This window comes from Petromyzon marinus, chromosome 54 (genome assembly GCF_048934315.1).
Source record: "Petromyzon marinus isolate PM22_M1 ecotype Great Lakes invasive population chromosome 54, UKy_Petmar_22M1.pri1.0, whole genome shotgun sequence".
Classification (NCBI taxonomy): domain Eukaryota; kingdom Metazoa; phylum Chordata; class Hyperoartia; order Petromyzontiformes; family Petromyzontidae; genus Petromyzon; species Petromyzon marinus.
The window spans coordinates 248,638-274,994 of record NC_133720.1 but is presented as its reverse complement, the minus strand read 5'-3'; the positions used below and the strand labels follow the sequence as shown (position 1 = coordinate 274,994).

At 50.8% G+C, this 26,357-nt stretch overlaps 3 protein-coding genes across 6 annotated transcripts in view; 2 read left to right on the top strand and 1 right to left on the bottom strand.

Annotated features, from left to right (window-relative positions):
* Window positions 1–13,928, top strand: LOC116954048 (solute carrier family 52, riboflavin transporter, member 2). 4 transcript variants are annotated; one of them, XM_032974453.2, is made up of 8 exons: window positions 1–129; window positions 3,885–4,016; window positions 4,853–4,980; window positions 6,425–6,845; window positions 7,247–7,434; window positions 7,835–8,028; window positions 8,715–8,838; window positions 9,090–13,928. In XM_032974453.2, the coding sequence occupies exons 2-8, from the start codon at window positions 3,899–3,901 to the stop codon at window positions 9,300–9,302; spliced, it is 1,386 nt and encodes a 461-aa protein (XP_032830344.1). In that variant the 5' UTR covers window positions 1–129; window positions 3,885–3,898; the 3' UTR covers window positions 9,303–13,928. The 4 variants fall into 4 exon arrangements, with proteins under 4 accessions (XP_032830344.1, XP_032830345.1, XP_075908166.1 ...); XM_032974454.2 differs by lacking the exon at window positions 1–129 and adding an exon at window positions 136–958; XM_076052051.1 differs by lacking the exon at window positions 1–129 and adding an exon at window positions 136–973.
* Window positions 13,929–14,075: 147 nt separating this feature from the next.
* LOC116954062 (riboflavin transporter 2-like) lies at window positions 14,076–22,380 on the top strand. Its single transcript, XM_032974474.2, has 4 exons — window positions 14,076–17,003; window positions 18,903–19,118; window positions 19,256–19,379; window positions 20,707–22,380. The coding sequence occupies exons 1-4, from the start codon at window positions 16,141–16,143 to the stop codon at window positions 20,923–20,925; spliced, it is 1,422 nt and encodes a 473-aa protein (XP_032830365.1). The 5' UTR covers window positions 14,076–16,140; the 3' UTR covers window positions 20,926–22,380.
* An 821-nt stretch (window positions 22,381–23,201) lies between these two features.
* The window catches only part of BOP1 (BOP1 ribosomal biogenesis factor), a 56,159-nt gene continuing 53,003 nt past the window's right edge, over window positions 23,202–26,357 (bottom strand). Inside the window, exons 17-18 of the mRNA XM_076052049.1 lie at window positions 26,156–26,263; window positions 23,202–25,585 (exon numbers count right to left, since the gene is read on the bottom strand). Of these exons, the coding sequence (XP_075908164.1) occupies window positions 25,432–25,585; window positions 26,156–26,263 (262 nt within the window). The 3' untranslated portion in view covers window positions 23,202–25,431. The remainder of the gene's footprint in view (window positions 25,586–26,155; window positions 26,264–26,357) is intronic.

Genomic DNA, 26,357 nt, shown 5'->3' with positions numbered 1-26,357 from the left:
TCCTGCCCAGCTTGTGGCAGCAGGGGGCGATTCTGCGACTGGGACCCCACAGGTCACGGGGTCACCGCCACGTCACGTCCGCGCGTGACGTCACGCGGCGCTTGCGATTGCGCGGAGGCACGAGTCGAGGTGAGAGCGGCGCTGTGATGCGGACCGCACACACAGAGGACGACCACTCACCGCACACACAACACACACCACACAACAACACACACACAGGACGACCACTCACCGCACACACAACACACACAGAGGACGACCACTCACCGCACACACAACACACACCACACAACAACACACACACAGGACGACCACTCACCGCACACACAACACACACAGAGGACGACCACTCACCGCACACACACACCACACAACAACACACACACAGGACGACCACTCACCGCACACACAACACACACAGAGGACGACCACTCACCGCACACACAACACACACCACACAACAACACACACACAGGACGACCACTCACCGCACACACAACACACACAGAGGACGACCACTCACCGCACACACACACCACACAACAACACACACACCACACAACAACACACACACAGGACGACCACTCACCGCACACACAACACACACACAGGACGACCACTCACCGCACACACAACACCAACACACACACATAACACACACACACACACACAGGACGACCACTCACCCACTCCAGTGTCACGACCCACCACCACATACACGCTGAGTAACTACTTCTCACTGCTACACGCTGTGGCGATGTACAGTACACAGTGCCACTGACACTCTCAGTACCATTACACACTCCGCCCGACAGAACTTGCACGACACGAGCACCGTGCAGCACAAACACCTTCGCCTGACGGCTCGTGCTCTTCTGCTGCTGTGATTGTCGCCCGTAGCACTGACAGTGACGAGCTATCACCATTTGGTGATTGACAAATCAGACACGTCACTGCGGTGAGTGGCAGCGATGTAAGTGATAGCGATTTAGAAATACGCGTTGAGAGAATTAGGCTGCTATACATGTTCGCACGATAAGCCACTTCGTTGCGCTATCATTTATGGACAGGTTACTTCTGAAAAAAAGAGCTGTGTAGCCCAGTGGGCCTTACCTGATAAAATAAAACAGTGACACATCAGTGAGTGACAAACCAGGCCCCATGGAATGGCCAAACTGCACGACCTTGCTGGATGCCGCGCGTGGACGTGGTCAGAGCGAGCGGACAGCACAACCATTTGGAATGGCGTTGCATTCGGAGACTACGTTTTACAATCCCATGTTCTGGAAACACTGGGATATTGGAACGCAGAGGATCTATGAATCATTTTCTCTTCCTTGATACTAATACGTGAGGCACCTCTGCCCTCTCGCTGCCATCTATGACACGCAGCTCGATAGCGCAGCTCGAGTGGCGGTAGCGCAACTCGAGTGGCGGTAGCGCAGCTCGAGTGGCGGTAGCGCAACTCGAGTGGCGGTAGCGCAACTCGAGTGGCGGTAGCGCAACTCGAGTGGCCGCAGCGCGCTCGACGCGAGTTTATTTTGTCTGCACCTCCAGGTCCGGTCGTGCCATCTCAATCGGAAATCGGCTTACGTTGTGGAAAGATAAAACATGTTTTTTTAGCAAGTGTTGGCAGTGCAGTGTTTGTCGGTGTGTCCTTTCGGTTGACCAGTTTAATGTAGCAACGATGGACACACAAAAACATTTAAATTAACAGCCGCGTGTCGATTCGAGAGGAAACTCAATCGGTGCCATTGAGGACCGCAGCCCCTTGTCGTGGGAGGGTTGGAGCTGGCAGCAGCTCCTGCCTCGTGAGGATCTGCAGGTGTGTTACTGTCAACTGTACTGTCTTTTTGCACTGTATCGTCGATTGTAGTTGTCTTGTACTACTACCTGCGCTTCTGAACCCTGTGTTTGTGCTGGCCTCTCTGTACAGTCTTTTTTTATTGTCTTTCATTCGTCCTTGCTTTATTTTCGGCCTGTTTAGTCCTTTCCCCGTCACGTTAACATCCCTCAGTGTTGTGCCATTCTCGGCACGGGAGCGTAATATTTGCACGTATTTTATACAATTTAAAATAAATAGAATCCTGGGCAAGCAATTATATAGATGCCCGTATCGCTAGGGTCAAGGAATGGGGCAGGAGCGTGACCGCTTCCACCGTGACCGACCAGCCCCCGTCACCTTTGCCCCAGTTGACACGCGGTTCCACAGCCGTGCTGAGACAGGCGCGCACTCTGGTCACGGAACAGGCTGCCAGACCGGTGCTTCTCAACGCCTCTTATACCACAGCACGCTCAATTTAACGAGCCTGCTCCATGTTTGTGGCATACCGAACCAAAACAATCACTGCGGGCCCTGTCATCGAGCGGTGGATTGATCATGGCCAATTATGATGCCTGTTAGTCCAGATAATTCGAAGCAAGTTTAAGCCTTGTCATTTGTGCAACACAAATGGAGTTATCCTAACGTCTGCATTTTCAGCTTGTGGCATTAGGGGATTGTTCTGAAGTATTGGGAGTGAAGGGAATCTGTTGTGTACAAAATTCCGTAGCAACGCTTCAGATTTCTCCCCCTGCTTTTCGCTTGCAAGTTTCAGATTTACTGCAATACACCTGTCCTTGGACGGGCAAAAGGCGAGTTTTAAAGTTGCGCCTAGAGTCTCCACGACAAGCTCTCTCAAGGATGTTCAAACTAATTTACAGCTGGGTTTCAAACATTCAACGGCATCTTTTATTTCCAAGCCCTTTACAAAAATACCAGTGAGAAAACATTGACCTTTATGAGCCCTAAATCTTTCTCTAAGCGGAATCTTTGCACAATATAATTTACCACCTTTTGTGATTGCCTTGGAAAATTCTGCAGCCGAAGCATGCGTTGGCCTTTGGCTCTATTCTTGACACTTCTGTAAACTGATACCAAACTGTATTCTTTTTAAATCAAACTTAGGTTATTTTAAAGAAATCACATTTTACTCACTTCCAACTTGTTCTCTCTAACTCTACGCCAATTGAGTCAAAACGAGCGGCATAGATTAGCTCCCGCACCTCCGATTAACACGGTTGGCTACGTACGGTGCAAACAAAGTTCAACATACTTACATATATACAAGTCTGTGGTGTTCAGAAGCACAAGCCATTTGCCCCAAGGCTTCCCAGTTCTCTGTCAATATTCATTGTATATTTTGCATTCTCCAAGAGGCAGAGACCTCTACTCGGTTTTCCAGAGTGCCATGGTCTTGACCTGCCCACACGTGACTCCACGGGAGCCTTGAGAACAAACTCGTGGGTACCCTCTTGCTTTTGGCACCAGTACCAGATGCCCGGGCGCCCAGACGCGTGACTCTGTGGGGGCCGGCCACTGTAACGCGGTGCAGAAGGCTGCGGGGATTGTGTGCGGGCACCAGTTCCCAGTCTTGTTCTTTGTCAAGGGAAGCGGCATGTGCTGCCCACTGTCTCCCCAGAGCAAGAGCGTGTACCAGTAGAAGTAGTGCCAAGCCATGACGATTCTAGATAGACTGCTTTCGGAGGAAAGTGAAGAACTTGAAGGAAACTCGTGCAGAACAGGGGGGGGACATACAAACGCCACTCTCTCTCACACACTCACCATCTCACTCATACACACTCTGCAGAACAGTGAGATGGTGAGTGTGTATGTGAGAGAGAGTGAGAGTGGAGTTTATAAGTCGTTCCCGTATTCTTCCAGTATCCCCCCATTACTAAAGAGACAGTAGGGGATGGGATTGCATAAACTCGCCCCGTTGTCTCAGCTGCCGCGCCGGGAGATGGAATCGCAAACACTCCAATGCAAGTTGGCACATGGATTCACCGTTCCACCCCCTACTAGACACTGACTGCGTGCTGCGTGCCGTGGCACCTGTGTGCAGGAGGAGGCGGCAACATGCGGGGCCGCAGCGTGCTGGAGCACTTGCTAGTGGCGCTCTTCGGCATGGGCTCCTGGGTGGCCGTCAACGCCCTGTGGGTGGAGCTGCCCGTAATGGTCAAGGTGCTCCCAGAAAGTACGTGGTGGTGGTGGTGGCGGTGCCACCTTCTTGCCCTTATTACCGCAGTGGTGGGTGACCGATCGCCCGTCCGCTTGCCGCCTCGACAGCTTCCCCACTCTTGTTTTTGAATCTCGGGGCGGTCACAGTTGCTGCACCATTGCTTTGAATCCGTTCCCTAATGAGTTAAAGCGCGCTTGTTCAAAACAATCCATTTAATTTAGTGGCATCAACGAGAGATTTAATTCTTCAAGCAAATGACCTTACAGAATATATCCACAAAGTTTTCGCAGTAGGCAGCGATGTTGCTGCTGTTTGGAATCCCAAATGAGTAATTTGTGGGTAATTCTTTAGCACTGGGATGTTTGGCCAATACTTATGAAAGGAAATAGGAGGACCCGGAGGAAACCCATGCAGAACAGGGGGAGAACATTCAAACTCCACACAGAGAGAGGCCCGAGTCAGGAATCGAACCCAGGACCTTCTTGCTGGGAGGCACGAGTGTTACTACTGCGAGAAGACGCAAAGCAGACGTCCCACTCAGACACTCAGCAAACGCATCCACTCTAGACGTTGGAGCAAAATACAGTAGGTGAAAACTTTAAAAGGCATAACAAATTAATCGGTATTTTGCTTGGTGTTGAATCAATGGCGCTGAAATAGGCATTCAAGAAATTTGTGTAGCCGTTGGAATCTGCAAAAAAACACTTGTATTTATTTATACGTGGAGGTACAGATGTGTGAAGGAGGCGTCTAGTCTACTGATTCACTGAGCAGTGCCGGTGTTTCCCCGCATGCGCCGTTTTGTTGCGGAGTTTAACCGCTGAGTGGCGGCGTCTCCGCTTGCTCCGCAGGCTGGGACCTCGCCTCCTACCTCACCGTCATGGTGGCCCTGGCCAACGTGGGCCCCATCGCCGTGACCATCACGCAGCGCTTCGCCCCGGGCCGGCTCAATGAGCGCGTCCTCATCCACGTCATCCAGGTCTCCATGGCAACGCCACCGGCCATGGCATGCACATCACCGTCGTCATCACCACCAGCATCCACGTGTCATCAGCCACATCACCATCATCCCCATCTTCATCATCCACGTCACTATCATCACCACCACCATCATCCACGTGTCATCATCCACATCACCATCATCACCATCTTCATCATCCACGTCACTATCATCACCACCACTATCATCCACGTCGAATCATCCACATCACAATCATCTACATGCATCATCATCCACATCCATCATCATCCACATCCATCATCATCCACGTCATCTAGGTGTCAGCCAGAGGACGAGCGACCAATTGCCTCCCATCCACCACCTGGGTGTGGATCTCAGGCTTCCACCCAGTGTTACTCATTCGCCCTCTCTCATGTGATCTTGTTGCATGCGCAGCACACCCTCTGGGATGGCTTCAAAGATATTTTTCTCAAGCCTCGTTTATCGCTCGATTTTTTATTCATTGGATGAGCAGGCACCATTCCTTGCCCAGATCCCTCGCCAGGCCTCCTTGGGCTGGGCTGGTCAGGCAGGAGGGAGGGCAGGGTTCAGGCCTCCCAGTCTGTACTTTATTATATATGGTATATTTATAACATAGATCCCCCTTGTAGCCTGTAACAGGCTGTTGAAGCAAGTGCTTTTAGCGAGCACCTATGAAGGTCGGCACGGTGTGGTGAGCGCCACGCTCGACTGCCTTTGTTTCCCCAGTGCTGATGCTCATACACTGCACCAGGTACTAATTTAAGGCAGAGTCAACCTAAGGGAAGTGTAACATAGGATCAGATACCCCTTGCCAATGCTGTAGCCATGGCCAGGAATCGATCTTGGATGGTTTGGTAAGACACAGCCGTGTTTGTGGCTAAAACACAGCAAGTTTACACTGCCAGCAGCATCAAAATGCGCTGTGCGGTGATGGCATCACCACCACTTTTTGGTAAATGACGGCCGTTGTTGTGTGTGTGTCCCCGTGTGTGTGTTTGGGGAGCGGTAGTGTAGCGGTTAGTGCGCTGCGCTACGAACCCGATGACCCGAGTTCGAGTCCCGCTCATGGCCAACACCAGTGACGATTATTTTAACCAGTCCTGGGCCTCCCCTAGGTCAACTCAGCCTCAAATGAGTACCTGGAGCGATGTATAAGCATCACCACTGGGGAGTCCAAGGTCGTTGGGTGTGGTACTGGCCATCCATGCCCTTCGTGTGGCGTACCGGCCTTCATTGGTGCTCGCTAACAGCACTTACCCCACCAGTCACTTATAGGCTACACATCGTGCGTACACATACACATACAGTGCGTACCTGTGTTGCAAAACAAAATCAGGAAGTGACAAAGTGTAAATCACGCAGTGCCGTGTGACTTGCGACAAGAGGGGCTGCGTGCGGGGTGTGGCGGTGGCACCGCGTGACGTGGCTGCTCTCCCCGCAGGTGTTGGCGGTGGTGGCATGTGCCTGCCTCGCCGTCACATGGTCCATGACGGCGCCTGTGTCGGGCCGCACGCACAGCGTCCCTTACCTGGTGCTGGCATTCGCGCTCTCGTTCGTGTGCTGCACCTCCAACGTCACCTTCCTCCCGCACATGTACCGCTTCTCCACGGAGCACGTCAAGACCTTCTTCGTGGGTCAGGGCCTGAGCGCGCTACTGCCCTCTGCGGCTGCGTTGGCGCAGGGCGTGGGCGCCGCCGAGTGCGTGAACATGACGGGGAACGCCTCGGCCCCGGCGTCACACGTTCGCTACCTGGAGGAGCGCTTTTCCGTGTCGGCCTTCTTCTCGGTCACGTGCACCCTGCTACTCGCCTCGGCCTGCGCCTTCGCTGCCCTCGTGCGGCTGCGGCCTGGGGCCCCCGCCGGTACCATCCCCTCACCTCCGCGTTCCCTCCCTCACCTCCTCCTTCCCTCCACCTCATTCCCTCACCTCTCCTTTGTTTCCTTACCTCGTAATTCCCTTCCTCACCTCATTCCCCTCCCTCACCTCTCCCTCCTTCCCTTCCTCACCTCCTCTGTCCCTCCCTCACCTATTGCATCTGATAGACACAATGCCTAGAATCATTGAAGACAAGAGATACCATGGGAATTTGTTTACTTATAAAAAAATCACGTGCATCGAGTCAATCTTGCTGGAAATTCTGATTGTGTAGGTGAACGCGGTGTTGTCTGCTTGCGGCCGGCATTCCCCTGTCTCGACTGGGGCACGAAACTTGGGTGACCGAGGCCTGCTTGAACATGGCAGCCTGCGTGTTGCGTGGCTCAGGTGAGGACCTGAACCCGGGGCAGAATAAGAACGCAATCCTGGACGATCGCGAGGAGGAGTCGCAGCTCAAGAGCGACGTGTTATACGTCGCGTCTCCCGACTCGCTCGCCTCCAACGGAGACGTGCTCGTCCTGCCCGACCACGACAGGGGCCAAGCGGTGCTCACCAAGCGGCAGGAGGAGGGGGAGGTGAGCCTCGCTGCCCGGCGACGTCGCCCTCGGGAGTTCACACGTACAGGGCCGCCCAGCTTTTACGACGTGACCTCAGAAAGTTTGCTCAGAAGACCGGGGATTTAGTTACGGTTGAAAGAGAAGGGAGGAAGGTGATCGGTGTTGGGTAGTTTAGACGAAGATAAACCGGGAGTCACCCTGTCACTTACCCTGACCTCTTTTAGTGTGCCACAGAGTGCATCTTTCAAACTTGGACATTACCACTGAAATATTATGTTTATGATGTCTTGGTATGGTATTCTGAAGCTTGAGTATTAACATCATCGTAAGTAGCGTTAAAAAAGGGCGGAATGTATTGATTTATTTGGCCTCATGTGCGATGACGTGGTGTCGCCACTGCCGCGTGCATTCCCCGCAGAGCCTGTGCGTAAGCAGCGTGCTGTACCTACTGACGCTGCTGCTGCTGTCCAACGCGCTCTCCAATGGCGTGCTGCCCTCCGTGCAGACGTACGCCTGCCTCCCGTACGGTGGCAGCGTGTTCCACCTGAGCGCCGTGCTCAGCAGCATTGCCAACCCGCTCGCCTGCTTCCTCACCATGGGCCTGCCCTGCCGGTGAGGCCTCACGCCCAGGGGCAGCCCCCACCAGGATGCGGTAGTGGAACTCCAATTTGTGTAATGTATATATGTATAATTTAAACACAGTTGCTAAGCACGGGCACAAAGGGCCAGGAATTCAAGCGACTAGCAATAAACAATGTTAAAGTTGTAACAGTTAAGTGTTAAACACATATCTTCAATTGAGCAAGGTGATTATAAGAGTTTGAGAAAAGAGATGACAATGGGAGGAGGGAATTCCAGAGTGGACCAGTGCGAGGGGAGAAGCAGAAAGAGAAGTGAGGTGACCTGCAGTGTGGTGAGCGAGTGGGTGAGTAGATGAGTTAGAGAGTGGGTGGGTGAGTGAGAGGATGGATGAATGAGTGTGTTATTGTGACAAGCAGTTAGTCGACAAGCCTAGTAGGCCATAAACACGGGTGGAGGAATCATTGAGTGAAATTCATGGAAGCTGTAACCGTGGTAGTGATGATAGAAGAGGAGGCGACTGACCACTAGTGAGTGAGTGAGCGAGTTGTGGATCATCAGTCACCTTGACTGCTGCTTCGCTCTTGAGTTCTTAAACCCATGGTCTGGACGGTGCTGTTTCAGTGCCCTGATAACATGCACAGTATCAGCTGCCACTGGCAGAGCAGGCACCTCCTGTCTGTACGTGGTAACATGGAACGAATGACCGGCGCCTGCAGGTCGAGCCCCGTGCTGGGCCTGCTGTTTTTGCTGGGCGTGCTGGTGGGCAGCTACATCATGACGCTGGCCGTGCTGAGCCCGTGCCCCCCGCTGCTGGGCAAGCCGAGCGGCAGCGTCCTAGTGGTGAGCGTTGACAGCGCCCCGCCGTGTGCCGCACTTCATACGCGCCGTCGCCGTGCGTCTGCGGGTAGCGTTACATTTTCGATATTCTGATAATTCCAGTCTGCACATTGCCTTGCATTGTATGCCTGTATTTTATCATCTAATCCTCATCATCACCATCATTTGCTTATCATGCCAATCATGATCGCTGCGTATTGGTGACACCGGAGAGAGTGATTCCCACTGAGCCGTGAACCTCGCGTGTCTGCCAGGTGTTGGCGTGGGTGCTCTTCGTGGGCCTCTTCTCGTACCTCAAGGTGATGATCGGCACGGTGCTGCACCAGCGCGGCCACGCGGCACTTCTGTGGTGCGGCGCCGCCATCCAGGCCGGCTCGGCGCTTGGCGCCCTTGCCGTGTTCCCCCTCGTCAACGTCTACCACCTCTTCACGCCCGGCGACCCCTGCTCCAGCTCCTGCCCCGCGTAGCCCCGCGAAGCCTCGGGTTGCCCCTCGCGACTCTGCGTGACCCCACGTGACCCTGTGCTGCCCGTGACACAGCCGCGAAGCTGTAGCGTGGGCGACCAGGCACGGCAGCGCCGGCCCGCCTCGCGGTGCTGCTGTTGTCTTGCCGCGAGGATTTTGGTTCAGAACACGGCCGTGGGTTCTCAGTGCGCCCTGCACCTCAGGGTGCGGCTGTGTCGCTGTAATTTTTTATGTAGTTGCTGAGCACAGGCCCAAAATGTTAAGCGGCCAGGAACAAACTGCCCTATGGGAATTGTGGTAGGCAAGAGTTGACATTTCTAGATTTAAAGCTTTCGTGACTGCAAGGATCCATACTCTTTGGTTCTATTCGGTAAAGTCACGTAAAAAAAAATTCACGACGTTTCGGCCACAACACAAGTGGCCTTCATCAGGTGAAGGGAGCAGACTGTCTAGAGGACAGCGCTGGAGTGAACACAGCCAAGCTCAGACCGCGACCTTTAAGCTGTGTGAGAGGAAGCAGAGCACCTTGACAAAGGAATTAGCATAAAAATTTGCATTTAATTGGCGGACTTAGCATGATGAACGATGTACAGGGGGGGAGCAAGTGCAGACCGGCGAGGAGGGGAGGGGGAGTTTACTTATTGATGGTGTGAAAAGGGAATTTGAGCAGCTGCGAAAGTTTGGGATACCACTACTTGAAAAAATATACTGTACCATTGAAAATTAGTTAAATGTTTGGTTTGATTCAGAACATCTTTCCAATGGTTGCTTAATATGAAAACATCCTCTCGGTTGAAATTGTGTCTGTTTGTAAATCTGAATTGCCTCGTGAACAAATCTCTGATAAAAACCCGTGGGTTTGCAAAGAACCTTGGTATCGGAGAAAATTATATCGTGATCACCCACAGTGGTCAGCTACGGCAGAAGAATTCGTTCTGCCGTGTTTCAAATCTGTTGTAACAGCTGATCACTGTTACAACACTGGGTGATCACGATATAATTTTCTCCGATACCAAGGTTCTTTGAAAACCCACGGGTTTTTATCAGAGATTTGTTCACGAGGCAATTCAGATTTACAAACAGACAATTTCAACCGAGAGGATGGTTTCAAATTAAGCAACCATTGGAAAGATGTTCTGAATAAAACCAAACATTAAACTAATTTTCAATGGTACAGTATATTTTTTCAAGTAGTGGTATCCCAAAACTTCGCAGCTGCAGAAATTCCCTTTTCAGACCATCAATATGTAAACTACCCCCCCCCTCCCCCCCTCGCCGGTCTGCACTTGCTCCCCCCCTGTACATCATTCATCATGCTAAGTCCGCCAATTAAATGCTAATTTTATGCTAATTCCTTTGTCAAGGCGCTCTGCTTCCTCTCACAGCTTAAAGGTCGCGGTCTGAGCTTGGCTGTGTTCACTCCAGCGCTGTCCTCGAGACAGTCTACTCCCTTCACCTGATGAAGGCCACTTGTGTTGTGGCCGAAACGTCGTTATTTTTTTTTTACGTGACTTTACCGAATAGAACCAAAGAGTAAGAGTTGACATGTTTCTTAAATTTAGCAAGGCAGGAAGAGCTTAAGAATAGAGACAATGGGATGGAATTACAAAGCTGGGCAGTGTGTTATGGCCTGCCGTGTAGTGAGCGAGTAGGTGAGTCTGCGAATAGGTGGGTGAATGGATGAGTGGGTGAGTGTTTTTGTGAGCTGTAGTGTGTTGGTGGAACAGTGTGGATGAGACGAAACAGTCACTCATGGGTGGAGGAGTCAATGAGTGAAGTTCACGGGAACAGTAACCATGGTCGTGTAAAGGCTATCAGAGTGATAGGGAGGTAACAGACCACTGATAAGCGAGTGACCTGAGTGAATCCGAGTTCTGGATCATCAATCACCCTGACTGATTTACGTTGATTCCTATCAAGCGCTGCGAGGTAGAAACTGGGTCCTCCACTCCAGATGTGACAGCAGCAGGATTCCAACTTTGTCCATATTTGTGCTTTGTACAGTAGTAGCAGCCATACTGTATTTGTTCGGAGTTAAAGACGAAGGCCTTGGCACGAAGGAGAAAAGCAGCCATGGAATCGTGGCTAAGAGTGTGAGATGTTGTGGTTCGTGCCCGATGTGGATTGGGAGGGTTGCAACAGCATGGCTGTCAAAATGCTGGCCCGGAGGGGAGATCTGACAGGGGCTGTTGCAGGGACGATAGCTGCCCAATTTGAGACCACAGCTCAGATATGCGCTTGTTGTGTGTGGTAAGATGCTTTATAACTCACCACTGTTGATCTAATGGACCTACTGCCACCCGTCAAACTGAGACGTTATTTCAGAAAATGTTCTTCTAGTTTATTAACAACAGGTGCATTGTGACAAAACTGTTATTGCTTGATATTCAAAATTGTAATATTTGTTGTTCCAACTAGTAATTTATTTGTACAAACAACAACTAGGCCGGAAGCATGTTGTCAATGTGTGCTGCTGGTTTGCTCGCACGCAGCTGATGTTGGTAATCACGGACGGCTGCGCCGTGGCATGAGGAAGGTCGTCCCAACTGGCATTGTAAACGCAGTTTCTCTGTAAACCCTGTTCCCAACTTGAAGCATCTAGGCCAAAGTTTAGCCGGGTAACCTTCAATAGTAGCAGCAAGTCTGTTCCTTAAAAATACCCTTGAATTAAAACAATACGTAAAAATATATAAAACATTGTAAAAGCATGTATGTTAAAATGGCCCGTGAGATAGTATGCTTTTACTCTGAAGAGTTATGAAGAAACCAAGTGGACATTTGTATAAAATGCTGGTAGTTTATTTCATGTGCTTGAGGCAAAAGACTGCACGTTTAAGGCTCGATTCCACTCAACGGGATTGGAGACATCACTAAACATTGATCCTGACAATGCACCTCATCACTCATCCACAGCACACATTCGGTAAGAAGGAGGCACCAGTTAGAGATATGGTACAAAGTGTCACCTGAAACCTCCAACGATCCGTCAAATTGAAAAGCATTGCAGACCAAAAGCAGCCTTCAGAAAGCGGGTGACAGGATTTCGAGTCGTTGTGAAGCGGCTGAGCGCCAGTCACTGTTGGGGTCGTGGAGTGGCAGTTCGCTTCCTGTCACCACGCGTGATTCCTGCAGAGAATGCCATAAGTTGATAAGTGGGCTGTGGTGAACCTGTGTGTGACACCACTGGCAGGAGTAGGCCAGCATAATAACCATTTATTTTTTAATTCGGTGCACCCACAAAAAACTCCCACGTGCATGCGCAGTTGTGTCAGACCTCTCTCGCAAGACGGGTCGACAGATGTGGCTGGACGTCTCTGGAGAGCTAATACCCATATCAATGGACCGAGACCTGGGTTGCATCCCGGATTAAGGGAGAATGGTTCTCTTGTTCAAAGGGAGTTTGATCTTTGCATAAAAGTCACAGATGGTCACACAAAAGTTCACACCATGACATTAGCGTTGGCCTTTAATATTTGACCACTTCACCGGCACTTAATCAGATACCGCTTTACATTTCCCATTATAGTATTTATTTGCTTGTGATTTTGGTGATGTTTTTGGGAGTGTTCTGATGGAGCCGTGACACATGTACAGACATGAACATATGGTTCAACACTCGCTCCTAACCTCATTTAACGTGTTATGAGACCTCCAGTATTGTTATCAATGTTAATCGTCTGTTATTTATACACTGATGGATGAAAAAGCCTTACGTTGGCATTGTCACAGTTGTAATCACTCAACTCGTTATATTTGAAAGTATAATCTCTCGGTCTACTTAGAAGACAGGTGTCCTGCTGAGTGCCACAAATCTCGGTTTGTCTAAGCGCTTAGTGCCCAAGGTCACTCTTGCAAATGAGACTCTCCTGGTCTCATGGGTAAAGCCAGGGCCTGCTTGGTGTAGTTGTGTGGCAGGGAGATGGCATCACTGAGTGTTGCCCCCATGTATGTCTGAGTATTCCCCGGGCACTCTGATTTTCAAGATGTTGCCGTGCTGTAATGGGCAGCACATTGAACTTAATTAAATTATGTGAATGATGAGAAACCCCTGAAAAGGAACACGGGCGGGGTGGTTGAGCGAGGTGCGTGCCGATGCGAGGTCACCAGCGCCCGACGTCTTCCTTCGCAAGGAGATCGTTATTTATTTCCAGATGATATTGTGCGTCGTGTCCTGTTTCCGGTGTATTTTGGCTTTGTATTAAGTGTGTCAGTGTAGATTGGCTGCTAGGAAATTGCAGCCCATTAGTTGATGGGAAGAGCCGTCGTCCCGAGCAAGTGAGTGACCTGATTGCCGTGCAGAAGGAACGGCGCTGCTCGTCGAGAGACGGCTGCTGGTTGCTGTGCAACCTGGTGGGGCAGGGCCTCTCCCTCCCTGCTGGGGAGCTGAGCTGGCATGTCCCAACGGGAGCTTTGAGATTCCACTCCCGTTGGCCGCGCAGCAATTGCCTTCTGCTTAACCTAGAATTCAATGGACCATGCACTTGAATATTTTAATATTCACCGTCTATTTGCCTTGTTTTTTTATGATGACGATTTGTATAGTTTTATTGTTTTTCCAAATAGTTGGAAAGGTTTGTATAGCGATATCAAAATGATCATTATAGAAATAATAAAATATTGTACAACGGACTCAGCAGTACTTGCGCCTGTTTATCTGCTGTATCCGTTCAGTATACGGAATAATTCCTGTATAGTAGCAGTACTCTACATTGCCGATGATCTCCAATTGACATGAAACAAGTATACAGATACTCTACCACAAATACACGTTCACAAAGCCAACATCTAATGCCTGTGTGCGACTTTGATGCTTTTGACACCCAAGTGCTGTGCATGGGAATGCTCACCGCTGCAGTTCCATGATGAACAGTTTCGCGATTTGCAGGTTGATTTCACCTGATCGTCTATCGTGTCTTGCTGTACACTATGGATGATTTTCTAGTTATACAAAGACATCGGATCTCTTTTGGATTGTTGGATCACGCACGTTACGTAAGTATCGGTTTGTCGTTGTCGCCCACTGCCAATCGACTCAATTTTTTGGTTGGAAAGAGCACAGAGGTGATGTCAACTTAGCGACCTCAATTCTTGGTATTGGGTCATTCCAAAGCCAAAGAAATTCGTATCGTCTGAACTTTCATATCGAGCCATGATATTGGGATGAGTCCTAGAGACGGAGCGCATCCTGGTCCTGTGTGCACGCTGTCGATGTGAAGCTGCCTCGCTATAATCGCGCCAGGGGTGCGGTCGCGGTCGCACGTAATGGGGCTTGCGGGGTGCTCGGATCGTTAGGTTTTGCGTGCGAGCAGACGGCTGGGTTGTGGGCGCTGGTAAAATGATTAGTGTTGTGCGTGACCCATAGAGCAGTGTCCTTTGACCCTGAATAACAAGTGTTCATCACCCTGATTGGCACCACACAACAATAAGTTGTGCACATGACAAATACCCAGCAGCGTAGAGTTGACTTGCGGACTGATGTCCATGTCAATGCATGGAGACATCATGAAGGTTGAGTTTTATTTGGGCAGTTTCCTCGGATAAATCAGCTTAAGTGCGGGAGTTGTTGACTCGGCAGGTCACCTACAAGCCGTTTAAAAAACCCCAGAATGTGAACTCGGAAGTTTTCTACAGCTCGACGACAGAGTAATCATTTGAAGTTTCAATGCAACTCTGGGATAAGTTAAGGCCAATGATATGCATGCTGTGGCGCATGAGTGCTGCCCCTAATATGAACATTCAGCTGAACAAGATTAGTGAATACTTCACATTCCCCAGTCAAATGACTGAGTTTGAAGAAGGGCTTCTGTGTGTGTTGGCTGTGTGTGCGCCTATGAGCTCGCATACAGCATGTCTATGCTAGGGGACGGCGTGCTTTTTGAATCCAATGATCCAGATGATATTTTTGGTCATGCATACCAAGAGGTAGCGATTTGGTATCTGAATCCTACGCAGGTCATTCCCAGGAGGCTGACTATCAAGTGCGGTGGTTCTATGCTACTCTTGCGCGTAATGCGAGAGGGCTTCAGGAGGAAGTCCGTCCACTTTTGTCTCCCCCATTGGTGATGGTGACAAACACGGAGTTAAAATTGTGCGTGGCCAAGTTTTAATTCATCAAAGTCATGAAATTATTTTATGACCACTACTCTCTCACTCTTATCTCGCACATAAAGTTTCCCCATATAGCCTGTAACAGCCTGTTCGGGTAAATGCTGTTAGCGAACACCTTTACTGCGCGTGCACACACAGCTAACAATCTACACGCAGAGTGCGGCATATACTTTCAATTACCATAAACATTAACTAGAGGCAACATGTGCCAACAAAGTGAGGTGTACCTTTAGTCAGACGATGGCTCCAGGGGCGTTCCCTTCGCCAGTCGCTTGCGAAAGTTCGCGTTTTGCACCAACAGCGCACAATCGGCGCAGACAGCATGGCCACAGGATCACCGTGGCCGCAGCGAGGAGGCATGTGACCAGACCGGCCGAGTGCTGCAACTGAGAAGCGCTTTGTCCTTGGAGAGAACCAAGGCATTGTGATACCCTACTTTACAGCGAAGGGTGCCTTCCCTCCAGGAGGAGTGTCTTCAGGTCCTGGCCGAGAGCGGCTGCCTGCGACAGTCTCGTCTGTGACCCTGGGCCTCCCTTCATCCTCTTGTCTGCCTCTTAGGGTCTCATCTCGTGGTCAGGTTAGTCCACCTTTTTCTAACTTCACCTGCCTCTACTGCCACATTCATCCCCTTACCGAGTTCATCACTCGCCAAGTAAAAACATTTTCCCAAGTTTATCCATATGACCATTTCATCCAACTTTCTCTCCAAGCTCGTCGTAACCGTGCAAGTACCATGGCCTGGCGTGTGCATGCTCTCACGTGCGTCTTTGGCGTGGCATCGTGGGTCGCCATCAACGGGATGTGGGTGGAGCTGCCCGTCCTCGTGCCGCAGATCCCTGAAGGATGGTACCTGCCCTCCTACCTCACGGTGCTCATCCAGCTCGCCAACGTGGGCCCACTCGCCATCACGCTCGCGCACCGCTTCCGGCCGGGATGCATGGACGAGGTACCCATCATCTACGCAATTTTGGCATTAGGTGCCGTAGCTTGCCTCCTGTTGGCGTTCCTCTGGGACCGCACGACGGTGATCGCCGGCGCGGATCGGAGCACGGCGCTGCTGGCGCTCACCTTCTTCCTCAGCCTCGTCGACTGCACCAGCTCCGTCACCTTCCTGCCTTTCATGATGCGCCTGCAGCCGGGCTACATGACGTCCTACTATGTGGGCGAGGGCCTCAGCGGTCTGCTGCCGGGCCTCGTGGCCCTCGGGCAGGGCGCCGGCTTCTCGACCTGCGTCAACGTTTCCCTCGCCGACGCCAACGGAACGGCGGGCGACAACGGAACCTTGATTTACGAGGTGCAGACGGAGTACCAGGCACCCAACTTCTCTCCGCAGATCTTCTTCCTGATTTTGTGCGGCATGATGGCTGCCTCCATGGCCGCCTTCGTGATGCTCAACCACCTCCCGCTGGCTCGGCGCGAGTACTCACACGAGGGACTCCAGAACCTGGGCAGCCGAAGGCATGGCGAGGTAACCGCCGCAGGCCAAAGAGAACCATCTCAGCGGGAGTCCAATGGCGTGAGTCTGGAGCCAAGCGCGCTGGATACGACGCACACCTTCGACGTTCTTGAGTCGCCGTCCATCGCGGAGTACGTGGGGTAAGTCGATCGGTTCCTGTGGCAGATTCCGAGAGCTTTGATATAAATTACGAAAAACAGATTCAGCGAGATCTGATCATTGATTACAATTACACAAGAAGGCTGTTATGTGTCGCATCATCCAAATCGATCCACATTTTCTACCAAAAATGTGAATGCAATTCTGGATTGAACCGATGTAGCTCCCCTCGTGATGACCTTTGGTATAGAGCATCTGTGACCAGTGTGGCCGGTGGAATATGACTGATGTGAGTGCTGCCACATTGAAACCCAGCTTGGGGGCGCAAGGTGATTTACAAGTGCTCAAAACCTTCATTCGAGAATCCTAACCCTAAACAAGCATCCTTTAAGCGAGAGATTGCATATTCACAGGTTCCCACTTTATATAAAATTTCAGTCATTCATCCATAAATAGCATCACACGTTCTTGATCTTCAGAAGTTGTTTCCAAAGAGATTACTGTATAAAGATTTTATAGGTCAGCAAATCTGAGCTGAGAGTCAGTCTTGTTACATTTGCACTGTGACCTTTGTCATGTACTCTGGCAGAACCTTGCCCTGCAGTGAGTGCCATTTCTTTATACGAGTGGGTTGTCAAAAGTGGAGCCGGTTCAGAGCATATGTAAAGATTTGTATTTCATCATTACGCTTGTTTATCCAGCAAGGCCTCACTGCTTCTCAAAATTTTCAGGATTAAATACATTATTTGGTGATGCTGCTGTATTGGCAGTGGTGCGCAAACACAATTAGCAGTTATCTAAGCACCTACGATTAGCATGGTTGGCCACGTACGGTGTGAAAGAAGTTCAATGTGTACAATTAACAAACTTAGCACATTCGTAAATAACTGGCCTTAAAATAAAATATATAAGGCAACATTTTTGACAATGACCACTCTTTATATTATGTTTTTCATGTGCGATGAAGAGCCAATTCCCAAAACGTTGCCGAGTCTGTTTCTTTTTAAGGCCACAGTGTTATTACCGAATGTGTTGTCTTTTACCGGAGGGTCCTGCCTAGTTTTCACAGTAGGGACAACGTTGCTGCTGTGCGTAATCCCAATTGAATAAATTTCAGGTAATTTTTCAGCATTAGGATGTGTGGCCAATAACCATTTACATTGCATGTTAAGCCATGGGAAAAAAAAAAACAGAAACTCCAGAGGAATTCCATGCAGAACAAGGGGAAAACATACAAACTCGGCACATAAAAGGACGAACCTAGTTGAGAATCGAACCTAGGAACTTCTTACTCTGAGGCACGAGTGCTCGCACTGCTCCAGCCTGTCACCTACCCTGTGATGGTAGATGAGCTCAATGTTGTTTGACTCTTTATAAGCACCAAGTCAACACTGCTGAAATGTGGCGTTGTAAATTGGAGAACTACCCTCGGTGAGGCACTGCTGCCATCTGTCAGAAATCGAGAATAGGGGGTCCGTTACTGGCAGATTCTATTATCCACACCTATCCACGAAAACAATTGTTATCCCCACGGTTATCGGTGAATAAATGTCAATAACAGGATACATTTTACACCATTTCCAGTTCACTCCCCTTACTCATTGAGCACACGGTGCAATGAGTTTGGGTCTTGCAGCCGGACACTTGTGTGTGATCTTTACCTGCAGCTAAACATGGATAATTGGATGACTTTAACTCCTTATCTGTGAAACACACGCATAATATGAGTAATTACCCGTGAATAATTAGGTGTTTATCAGATCGATCGAAAATAGGGTTTTACGGATAAGTGGCCCGCGGAAAAGAGTCTGCCGATAGCATGAATGATAAGGAGTCGGGGGTACAGTTGTGTCCACTGAAACAGCCCACACGAGCACGAGCCGACCTCTCGGCCAGTCGAGTGAATGGCCGAGTGACGCCGTCAGGTTGTGCGTTGGCAGGACGGACGCGAGCTCCTGTCGCTCGCTCTCTCGTCTCGAGTTCGTCGCAATCTTCCTCATCCTGGCCTGGGCCAATGGGCTGACTAACGGGGTGCTGCCCTCCGTGCAGTCCTACTCGTGCCTGCCCTACGGCAACACGGCCTACCACCTGAGTGCCACGCTGGCCGCCCTGGCCAACCCCATCGCCTGCTTCGTCGCCATCTTCAAGCCCAGCCGGTCGGTCTTGTGTCAGCACCTTGGCACTCACTCCACATTCACCGCACCTCATATAATAAATAAATAACGGCTCAACGTTCTGTTTTGTGGGTGAATGGTGACGTTAGCGATGAATGTGTGGCTCCCATTGTGTGCAGGTCACAGCTGGTCCTGTCCATGCTGACCCTGCTGGGCTCTGTCTTTGGTGCTTACATCCTGGCCATGGCCATCATGAGTCCGTGTCCTCTGCTGCTCGGCACAGACGCGGGCACCATCCTCATAGTAAGGACCACTTACATTAACCGACTTGACTCTCTGCTCCGCCGTCTCCCCCCTCACACTCGCCATCACGCGGACTGTCACCCACCCGAGATTACATATCACAGTCGGGGTCATTTTACATGGGTGGCTGAGGAACTTGTTCGTCATTTCATCTTCAAACTTCTCCTCCCAACCTGATCAGTTGGGTTCACACACGAGCGAATGGGCCAATGCACGTGTTTGAGCCCACATGGCTGATTGGACACTTGTGTTCACGTGAAAAAAAACAAACCTAAGGTGAAATCTTCCCTGGAAATACAGAGCGCTCCCCGTAATTCCCCGCAGAGCACAAAACACAACATGATGAACACACAACCCCTGAGCTAAAATAAACGTGAAACTGTAGCCGGTGGTGACCAAACATTCCGATTCCGAAAGATTACCTGCAAGTGGCTGCGTTCGGGACCGTAGACGGCGGCAGCAGCTACGCCGCCCCCTGCTGCGGAACGTCGGCAGCTCCCTATGGAAACGAAAGAGCGTTGAGATTCGGCGACGCTTTTCCGAAGCAAAACCAGTGGCGAGTGTCACGATTCCTGACTCGCAACTGAACGACGTTACAGGACACGGAGCTGGCGAGAAGCAACTTCGTTATTGTCCCCTAGCCTAGCTGCCAACTGACGCCGTTTAGCAGCAAAAAAAGGTACAGCACAGTATAGTGAGGTAATGTTTGTACTGTTAAGGTAACATGCAACAATACATTGACGTGTAACAATGTAACGTGCACTAATGTAACGTGTACTAATGTAACGTGTAACAATGTAACCTGCACTAATGTAACGTGTAAAAATGTAACGTGCACTAATGTAACGTGCAACAATGTAACGTGCACTAATGTAACGTGTAACAATGTAACGTGCACTAATGTAACGTGTACCAATGTAACGTGCACTAATGTAACGTGTAACAATGTAACGTGTACTAATGTAACGTGTTACAATGTAACGTGCACTATTGTAACGTGTAACAATGTAACGTGCACTAATGTAACGTGCAACAACGTAACGTGTAACAATGTAACGTGCAACAATGTAACGTTAACAATGTAACGTGCACTAATGTAACGTGCAACAATGTAACGTGTAACAATGTAACGTGCAACAATGTAACGTGAACAATGTAACGTGTAACAATGTAACGTGTAACAATGTAACGTGCAACAATGTAACGTGCGTTAGAGCGTTGCTCAGTCGAGAGACGCCACCCGGCAGGGGTTGAACTCGGGGCTCGGCATCTCGCGTGCTGCCCTCTCGCGTGCTGCCCTCTCGCCTCTCCCCTCCCTCCCCCCCAGGTGCTGGCCTGGGTGCTGTTCACGGGCACGCTCTCCTACGTCAAGGTCATGGTGGGGGTGGTGCTCCGCGACCAGGGACACTCGGCGCTGCTCTTCTGCGGCGCCGTGGAGCAGCTGGGCTCGGCCGTCGGGGCCCTGTCCATGTTCCCTCTCGTCAACGTCTACGGCGTCTTCACGGCTGGGGAGCCGTGCGGGGGGGCCCTGTGCATCGGGGCCTGACGCCTCGCTCACCTCCTCACCCACCCCTCACCTCCTCACTCACCCCTCACCTCCTCACCCATCTCGCACCTCCTCACCCACCCCGCACCTCCTCACCCACCCCTCACCTCCTCACCCACCCCTCACCTCCTCACCCACCTCGCACCTCCTCACCCACCCCTCACCTCCTCACCCACCCCTCACCTCCTCACCCACCTCGCACCTCCTCACCCACCCCTCACCTCCTCACCCACCCCTCACCTCCTCACCCACCTCGCACCTCCTCACCCACCCCGCACCTCCTCACCCACCCCTCACCTCCTCACTCACCCCTCACCTCCTCACCCACCCCTCACCTCCTCACCCACCCCTCACCGCCTCACCCACCCCTCACCGCCTCACCCACCTCCTCACCCACCCCTCACCTCCTCACCCACCCCTCACCTCCTCACCCACCTCGCACCTCCTCACTCACCCCTCACCGCCTCACCCACCCCTCATCGCCTCACCCACCTCGCACCTCCTCACCCACCCCTCACCTCCTCACCCACCTCGCACCTCCTCACTCACCCCTCACCTCCTCACCCACCCCTCACCTCCTCACCCACTCCTCACCTCCTCACCCACCCCTCACCTCCTCACTCACCTCCTCACCCACCTCGCACCTCCTCACCCACCTCGCACCTCCTCACCCACCCCTCACCTCCTCACCCACCTCGCACCTCCTCACCCACCCCGCACCTCCTCACTCACCCCTCACCTCCTCACCCACCCCTCACCTCCTCACCCACCCCTCACCACCTCACCCACCCCTCACCGCCTCACCCACCCCTCACCGCCTCACCCACCCCTCACCTCCTCACCCACCCCTCACCTCCTCACCCACCCCTCACCTCCTCACCCACCCCTCACCTCCTCACCCACCCCTCACCTCCTCACCCACCCCTCACCTCCTCACCCACCTCGCACCTCCTCACTCACCCCTCACCTCCTCACCCACCCCTCACCGCCTCACCCACCCCTCATCGCCTCACCCACCTCGCACCTCCTCACCCGCCCCTCACCTCCTCACCCACCCCTCACCTCCTCACCCACCCCTCACCTCCTCACCCACCTCGCACCTCCTCACTCACCCCTCACCTCCTCACCCACCCCTCACCTCCTCACCCACCCCTCACCTCCTCACCTCCTCACCCACCCCTCACCTCCTCACTCACCTCCTCACCCACCTCGCACCTCCTCACCCACCTCGCACCTCCTCACCCACCCCTCACCACCTCACTCACCTCCTCACCCACCTCACACGTCCTCACTCACCCCTCACCTCCTCACCCACCCCACACATGCACCCGGTGCCACTTCCTCGCCTATCACACAGACGACCAGACTTTAAACTTTATTTAAATGTTTTTTTTTCACATTTGCAATGCGTGGAACATTCCGAAAATAAACTTGCACTGTGCTGTTGGGCGTTTACAGGTGGTTGCGCAATCTTATTCAGAGCTCATTGTTGGGATTGTGCAGGCTTGTGTAGGATCATGTAGGGTTGTGAAGGGGAATGTCCTACGAGGAGAGCCCCTTCCTCATCTTGCGTCCCTACCCGATATCTTCCGCCTCCCCTGTGACCTGGAGCTGTCGATGGTCACTGCAAGAGCATCCTCGATGTACCTGCTCTAATCTGTGCATTGTGCACCGTTGCACATGTCCTGTCGATGGCCCCAACCACTGGTACTGCAGTGGTCCGCACTGCTCACTCGTTCAAGGTCAAGATGAAAACCTTGCGCTACTCCATGAACTGGGGCTGACAACCAAAATAACAAGATCAGCCATTTTTTTTCGAATTCGGTAAAAAAAATAACCAAAATATTTCAGGAGCCGCAATGCATTTGAATACGAAAGGGTCCTTAACGTCATGAAGCAGTCCTTAAAGGAGCCGCAGGTTGCCAACCCCTGTCCATGAATTACTACTTCCTCCATCTTCGTCTGTCCCATCCATCCTGCATTGCAGCCTTCCCTGTCACGTATGTTGGATGGAGACGGGGAGAAGGGCAGGCACCCAGTGGCTGGTAGCTGACGTGAAATTATAAAGCAGATGTTTTTTTGCATTGGGATTTTTGACCAATCCTAGTTTTTTAAGCTATGGGAAGAAACCAAACACAGATGAAATCCATTAACAGAAAATAAAAACTCCACACAGAAAGGTGCCCAAGTCAGGAATCGAACCCCAGACCCTTTTGTTGTGAGACGAGAATTATCACTGTGCTACCCTCAGATGAAATTTAGATTAAGACGCCATGTGAGAAAGCATGACATGTTTATTGACATTAAATGAAATGTTAACCCATTTTTTACAACCACACGGCGTCTTGGTGTAGATTCCTGTCTGGCAAAAATGCCTTGCAGTTACCACATTGAATGGTTACCAGAATCTGCAAATGAGAAACTCCAACAATAGACAGATTAATGCAGGTTGGAAACAAATGAATGTAACAAGCACAGGTGTGCAGTATTGCATGTGTCGTGACGTTAAGGGTGTCACCATGGTGGTAGCACCAGGCACTGTCATAAGAGTGCTCCTGTGCATCTGGAACCTCTCTCTGGGGCCAGAGTGAGTACTGTATGCAAACGGGCCCAAGGGGGCATAGTCCTGTTGACGGCTTGATAGAGGGCAAGTCAGGATATGGTAATCTGGGTGAACCCGAGAGGGCACGTGAACAGGACAGGGGAGTGAGGGGGGCACGAGGGGGCTTGAGGGACACGTGACGTTCCGTCGAGATCCTTCGGGAAAGGTCTCGACGGGGGCGTGGCCGAAGGCGGAGCGAGGCCATGCTCAGGAGAGCGTTCGTGACTCGTCAGTGGAATCCTGGGGTTCCGCGTCTCGTCGTCATCTCCGGGTCTTCGGTCGTTGCTCGGCATTGTGGGTCAGACGCTGACTGACCCGTTCGTGCAGTTAATCCGCTACTCACATAGTGAACCTTATCACTTTAAGATACTGAACCAGTGTACGTTAATGTACTTAGCCCTGTTGGGGGTGTTGAAATAAACGTGTTGCCTCCAACTCCAGTGTGTGCCTCCGTACAACAGACTACACATGTACACAAGCTCTCAGCCTTATCCAGACCACTAGCTCAGAATAACTTAAAAAATGTGTGGCTATTTGGTCATTTAGAACGACCGACCCAGAGAGAAAATGTGGCCCATCCCAACAACAGGCAACAGCAGTGAAACGGACACAACTGTAGATCAGCTTCACCTTCACGAGGAATCTTCAGTACAGAAATATTAATGTTCACCACTGCCATCTACCTCTGGGAGGTTACTGGGAAGTGGGTATGCATAGATGTCGTAGGAGCACATCAGAACTAAAGACAATGAGGCTGTTTTCACTGTTTGACTGGGAATGTAAATAACAGTGGTGAATGCACTGTCAAATGAGCCATCTTGCACTGGTGAACTTCTGTTCGTCGTTTCAGCAGTGTATTATCTGCCCAAATGTGGTGTCATTTGTCCAAGGAAACATTTGTGTGCTGGCATTAGCACCCATATTCCAAATTTTTAAAGGTAAAAAGGCATTTAATCATTGCTACATGAACAACAATTGGACTAAAATGTTTCTTATTGTAGTATTCTAGTAGGTGTTCATCAGGTGGAGAGACGTTCAACGCAACCATTAACTCGTCACGCCACTACCGTAGCGTATCACGTGTCCCCAGTGGATGACCTATGTACACCATTTATGATACAGCCTGTCGATAGGAAGTATAAGAAACGCTTATCACACGTGACATTTTAACACCCTTTTAAAGTGGGTAAGCAATTATTTATTTAAATGTTATCCATTGAAACCCACTGTAGCATTACTTCAAAGGGATAAAGTAGTTTATTTAAATTTTTATTCCACTTAATTATCCAGTAAAGCCTCAACGCGACTCGAGACTATTTTCAGGTGGGTCCTGCTAAGTTTTCTCAGTAGGGGGCGATGGTGCTCCGACTGTGTGTCATCCCAATAGGGACCATCTATTTGGAGCGTACGTATGGAGGGGGGAGGGGGGTTAACCCAAATTCGTACGCTTGCGTATTGGGGGTCTACTGACAATGTAAGTACGCATAGGAAACGGAGGGGGCGGGTGGTGAAGCCTCGTCAATCATTTGTCTACATTGGCTTTCAAATGAGTTAGATAGTCCAGCAGTGGACTATCTGTTTGCTTAACACACATTAATATTATTAATCCTTGATCGTTTCTGCGCGAATTAAATATCAGCCGTTCTATATTATTCGGGGGGGGGGGTGCATCAGGCGAACGTACGCAAGTGGGGGGGGTGTAAAAAGCACGCGTGCGTACAGGGACGGGGGGAGGGGTCAAGTTTTGATAGATTTTTGCGTACGTACTAGATGGATGGCCCTATGAGTAATTTGCAGGTCACTTTACAGCAATGCAACATTTCAGAACAATGGAAGATGGTCAGTTCAATAACTTGACATTGAAAAACAATGTGGGAGGTGTAGGTTAGGAACGCAGGTGTTGTCTATGACCAGAGACGGATCGTGGCATCCGAGCCGGCCGAGAAGACCCACGGCTGGCTGGGATGAAAGATGACATCCAGAACGCCAAGGTCTCGCATAACCTGGTGTCCCTTGAGAACCTTCACTGGCACAATCAGCGGGTTCTGCAGCAAGTCACTGGACAGAATAAAACACGGTTACATTAGCGGAAAGCAATAACATGATAAATATAATTAATGAGCACACTTGATATTCGTGCCATTAATATAGGGCAAGGCAATAACGAAGGTACAAAGTATTCACAGACGCATTCTTCACAGCTCGGGGGGGGGGTGGGGGTGATGTCGTGTGTACGCCAAATTGAGAAATTTGCAGGAATTTTTTTAAATCTAAGTTTGGACCATGATGTTGACACACAATGGCCTACTCTTTCCGAATTACATCACGGAATCTTCAATGTCCACTGTTAAGCAGACGGCATGAAATTTATGATGAATACAATTGCAGTAATAACCAGGGTGCCTTGATCCAGACATGGCCTTCAGATCTAAACCGTATTTCAAGTCCACAGGCCTGAACAATTTCCATGTTTTGAATGTATAGTTAAACCCATAGGGGGAGGGGGGGGTTAGTACAAGTTCAGATACTAATTTGGTGTGCTGACTGGGAATTGGACCCAAGATACCAGGATTATAGCGCCGAGCACAGATCACGGGGCCACCACTCACGGCCCACATGTACACTTACTTGTAAACCATGCCGTGGCAGACGATGACTCCGCCGTCGTCCGAGGCCGAAGCAAACAATGGGTACCGCTTGTGAAAGCAAACGGCTCGCACGGCCTTCTTATGGTGTCTGTACAACACAGCAGTGTCGAGGGAAAGAGGTACGACGATCTTACCACCACGGCAATTCCTGAGAAGCGAACTCTGTATTATTGCTACTACTA

Excerpts from the sequence above, each read along its gene's own strand:
- LOC116954048 (XM_032974453.2), top strand. The coding sequence starts at position 3,899 with ATGCGGGGCCGCAGCGTGCTGGAGCACTTGCTAGTGGCGCTCTTCGGC. Across the intron at positions 4,981-6,424 it reads TCCTCATCCACGTCATCCAG|GTGTTGGCGGTGGTGGCATG; the intron begins GTCTCCATGGCA and ends CTCTCCCCGCAG. Across the intron at positions 8,839-9,089 it reads CGAGCGGCAGCGTCCTAGTG|GTGTTGGCGTGGGTGCTCTT; the intron begins GTGAGCGTTGAC and ends CGTGTCTGCCAG.
- LOC116954062 (XM_032974474.2), top strand. The coding sequence starts at position 16,141 with ATGGCCTGGCGTGTGCATGCTCTCACGTGCGTCTTTGGCGTGGCATCG. Across the intron at positions 17,004-18,902 it reads TCCATCGCGGAGTACGTGGG|GACGGACGCGAGCTCCTGTC; the intron begins GTAAGTCGATCG and ends GTGCGTTGGCAG. Across the intron at positions 19,119-19,255 it reads GCCATCTTCAAGCCCAGCCG|GTCACAGCTGGTCCTGTCCA; the intron begins GTCGGTCTTGTG and ends CATTGTGTGCAG.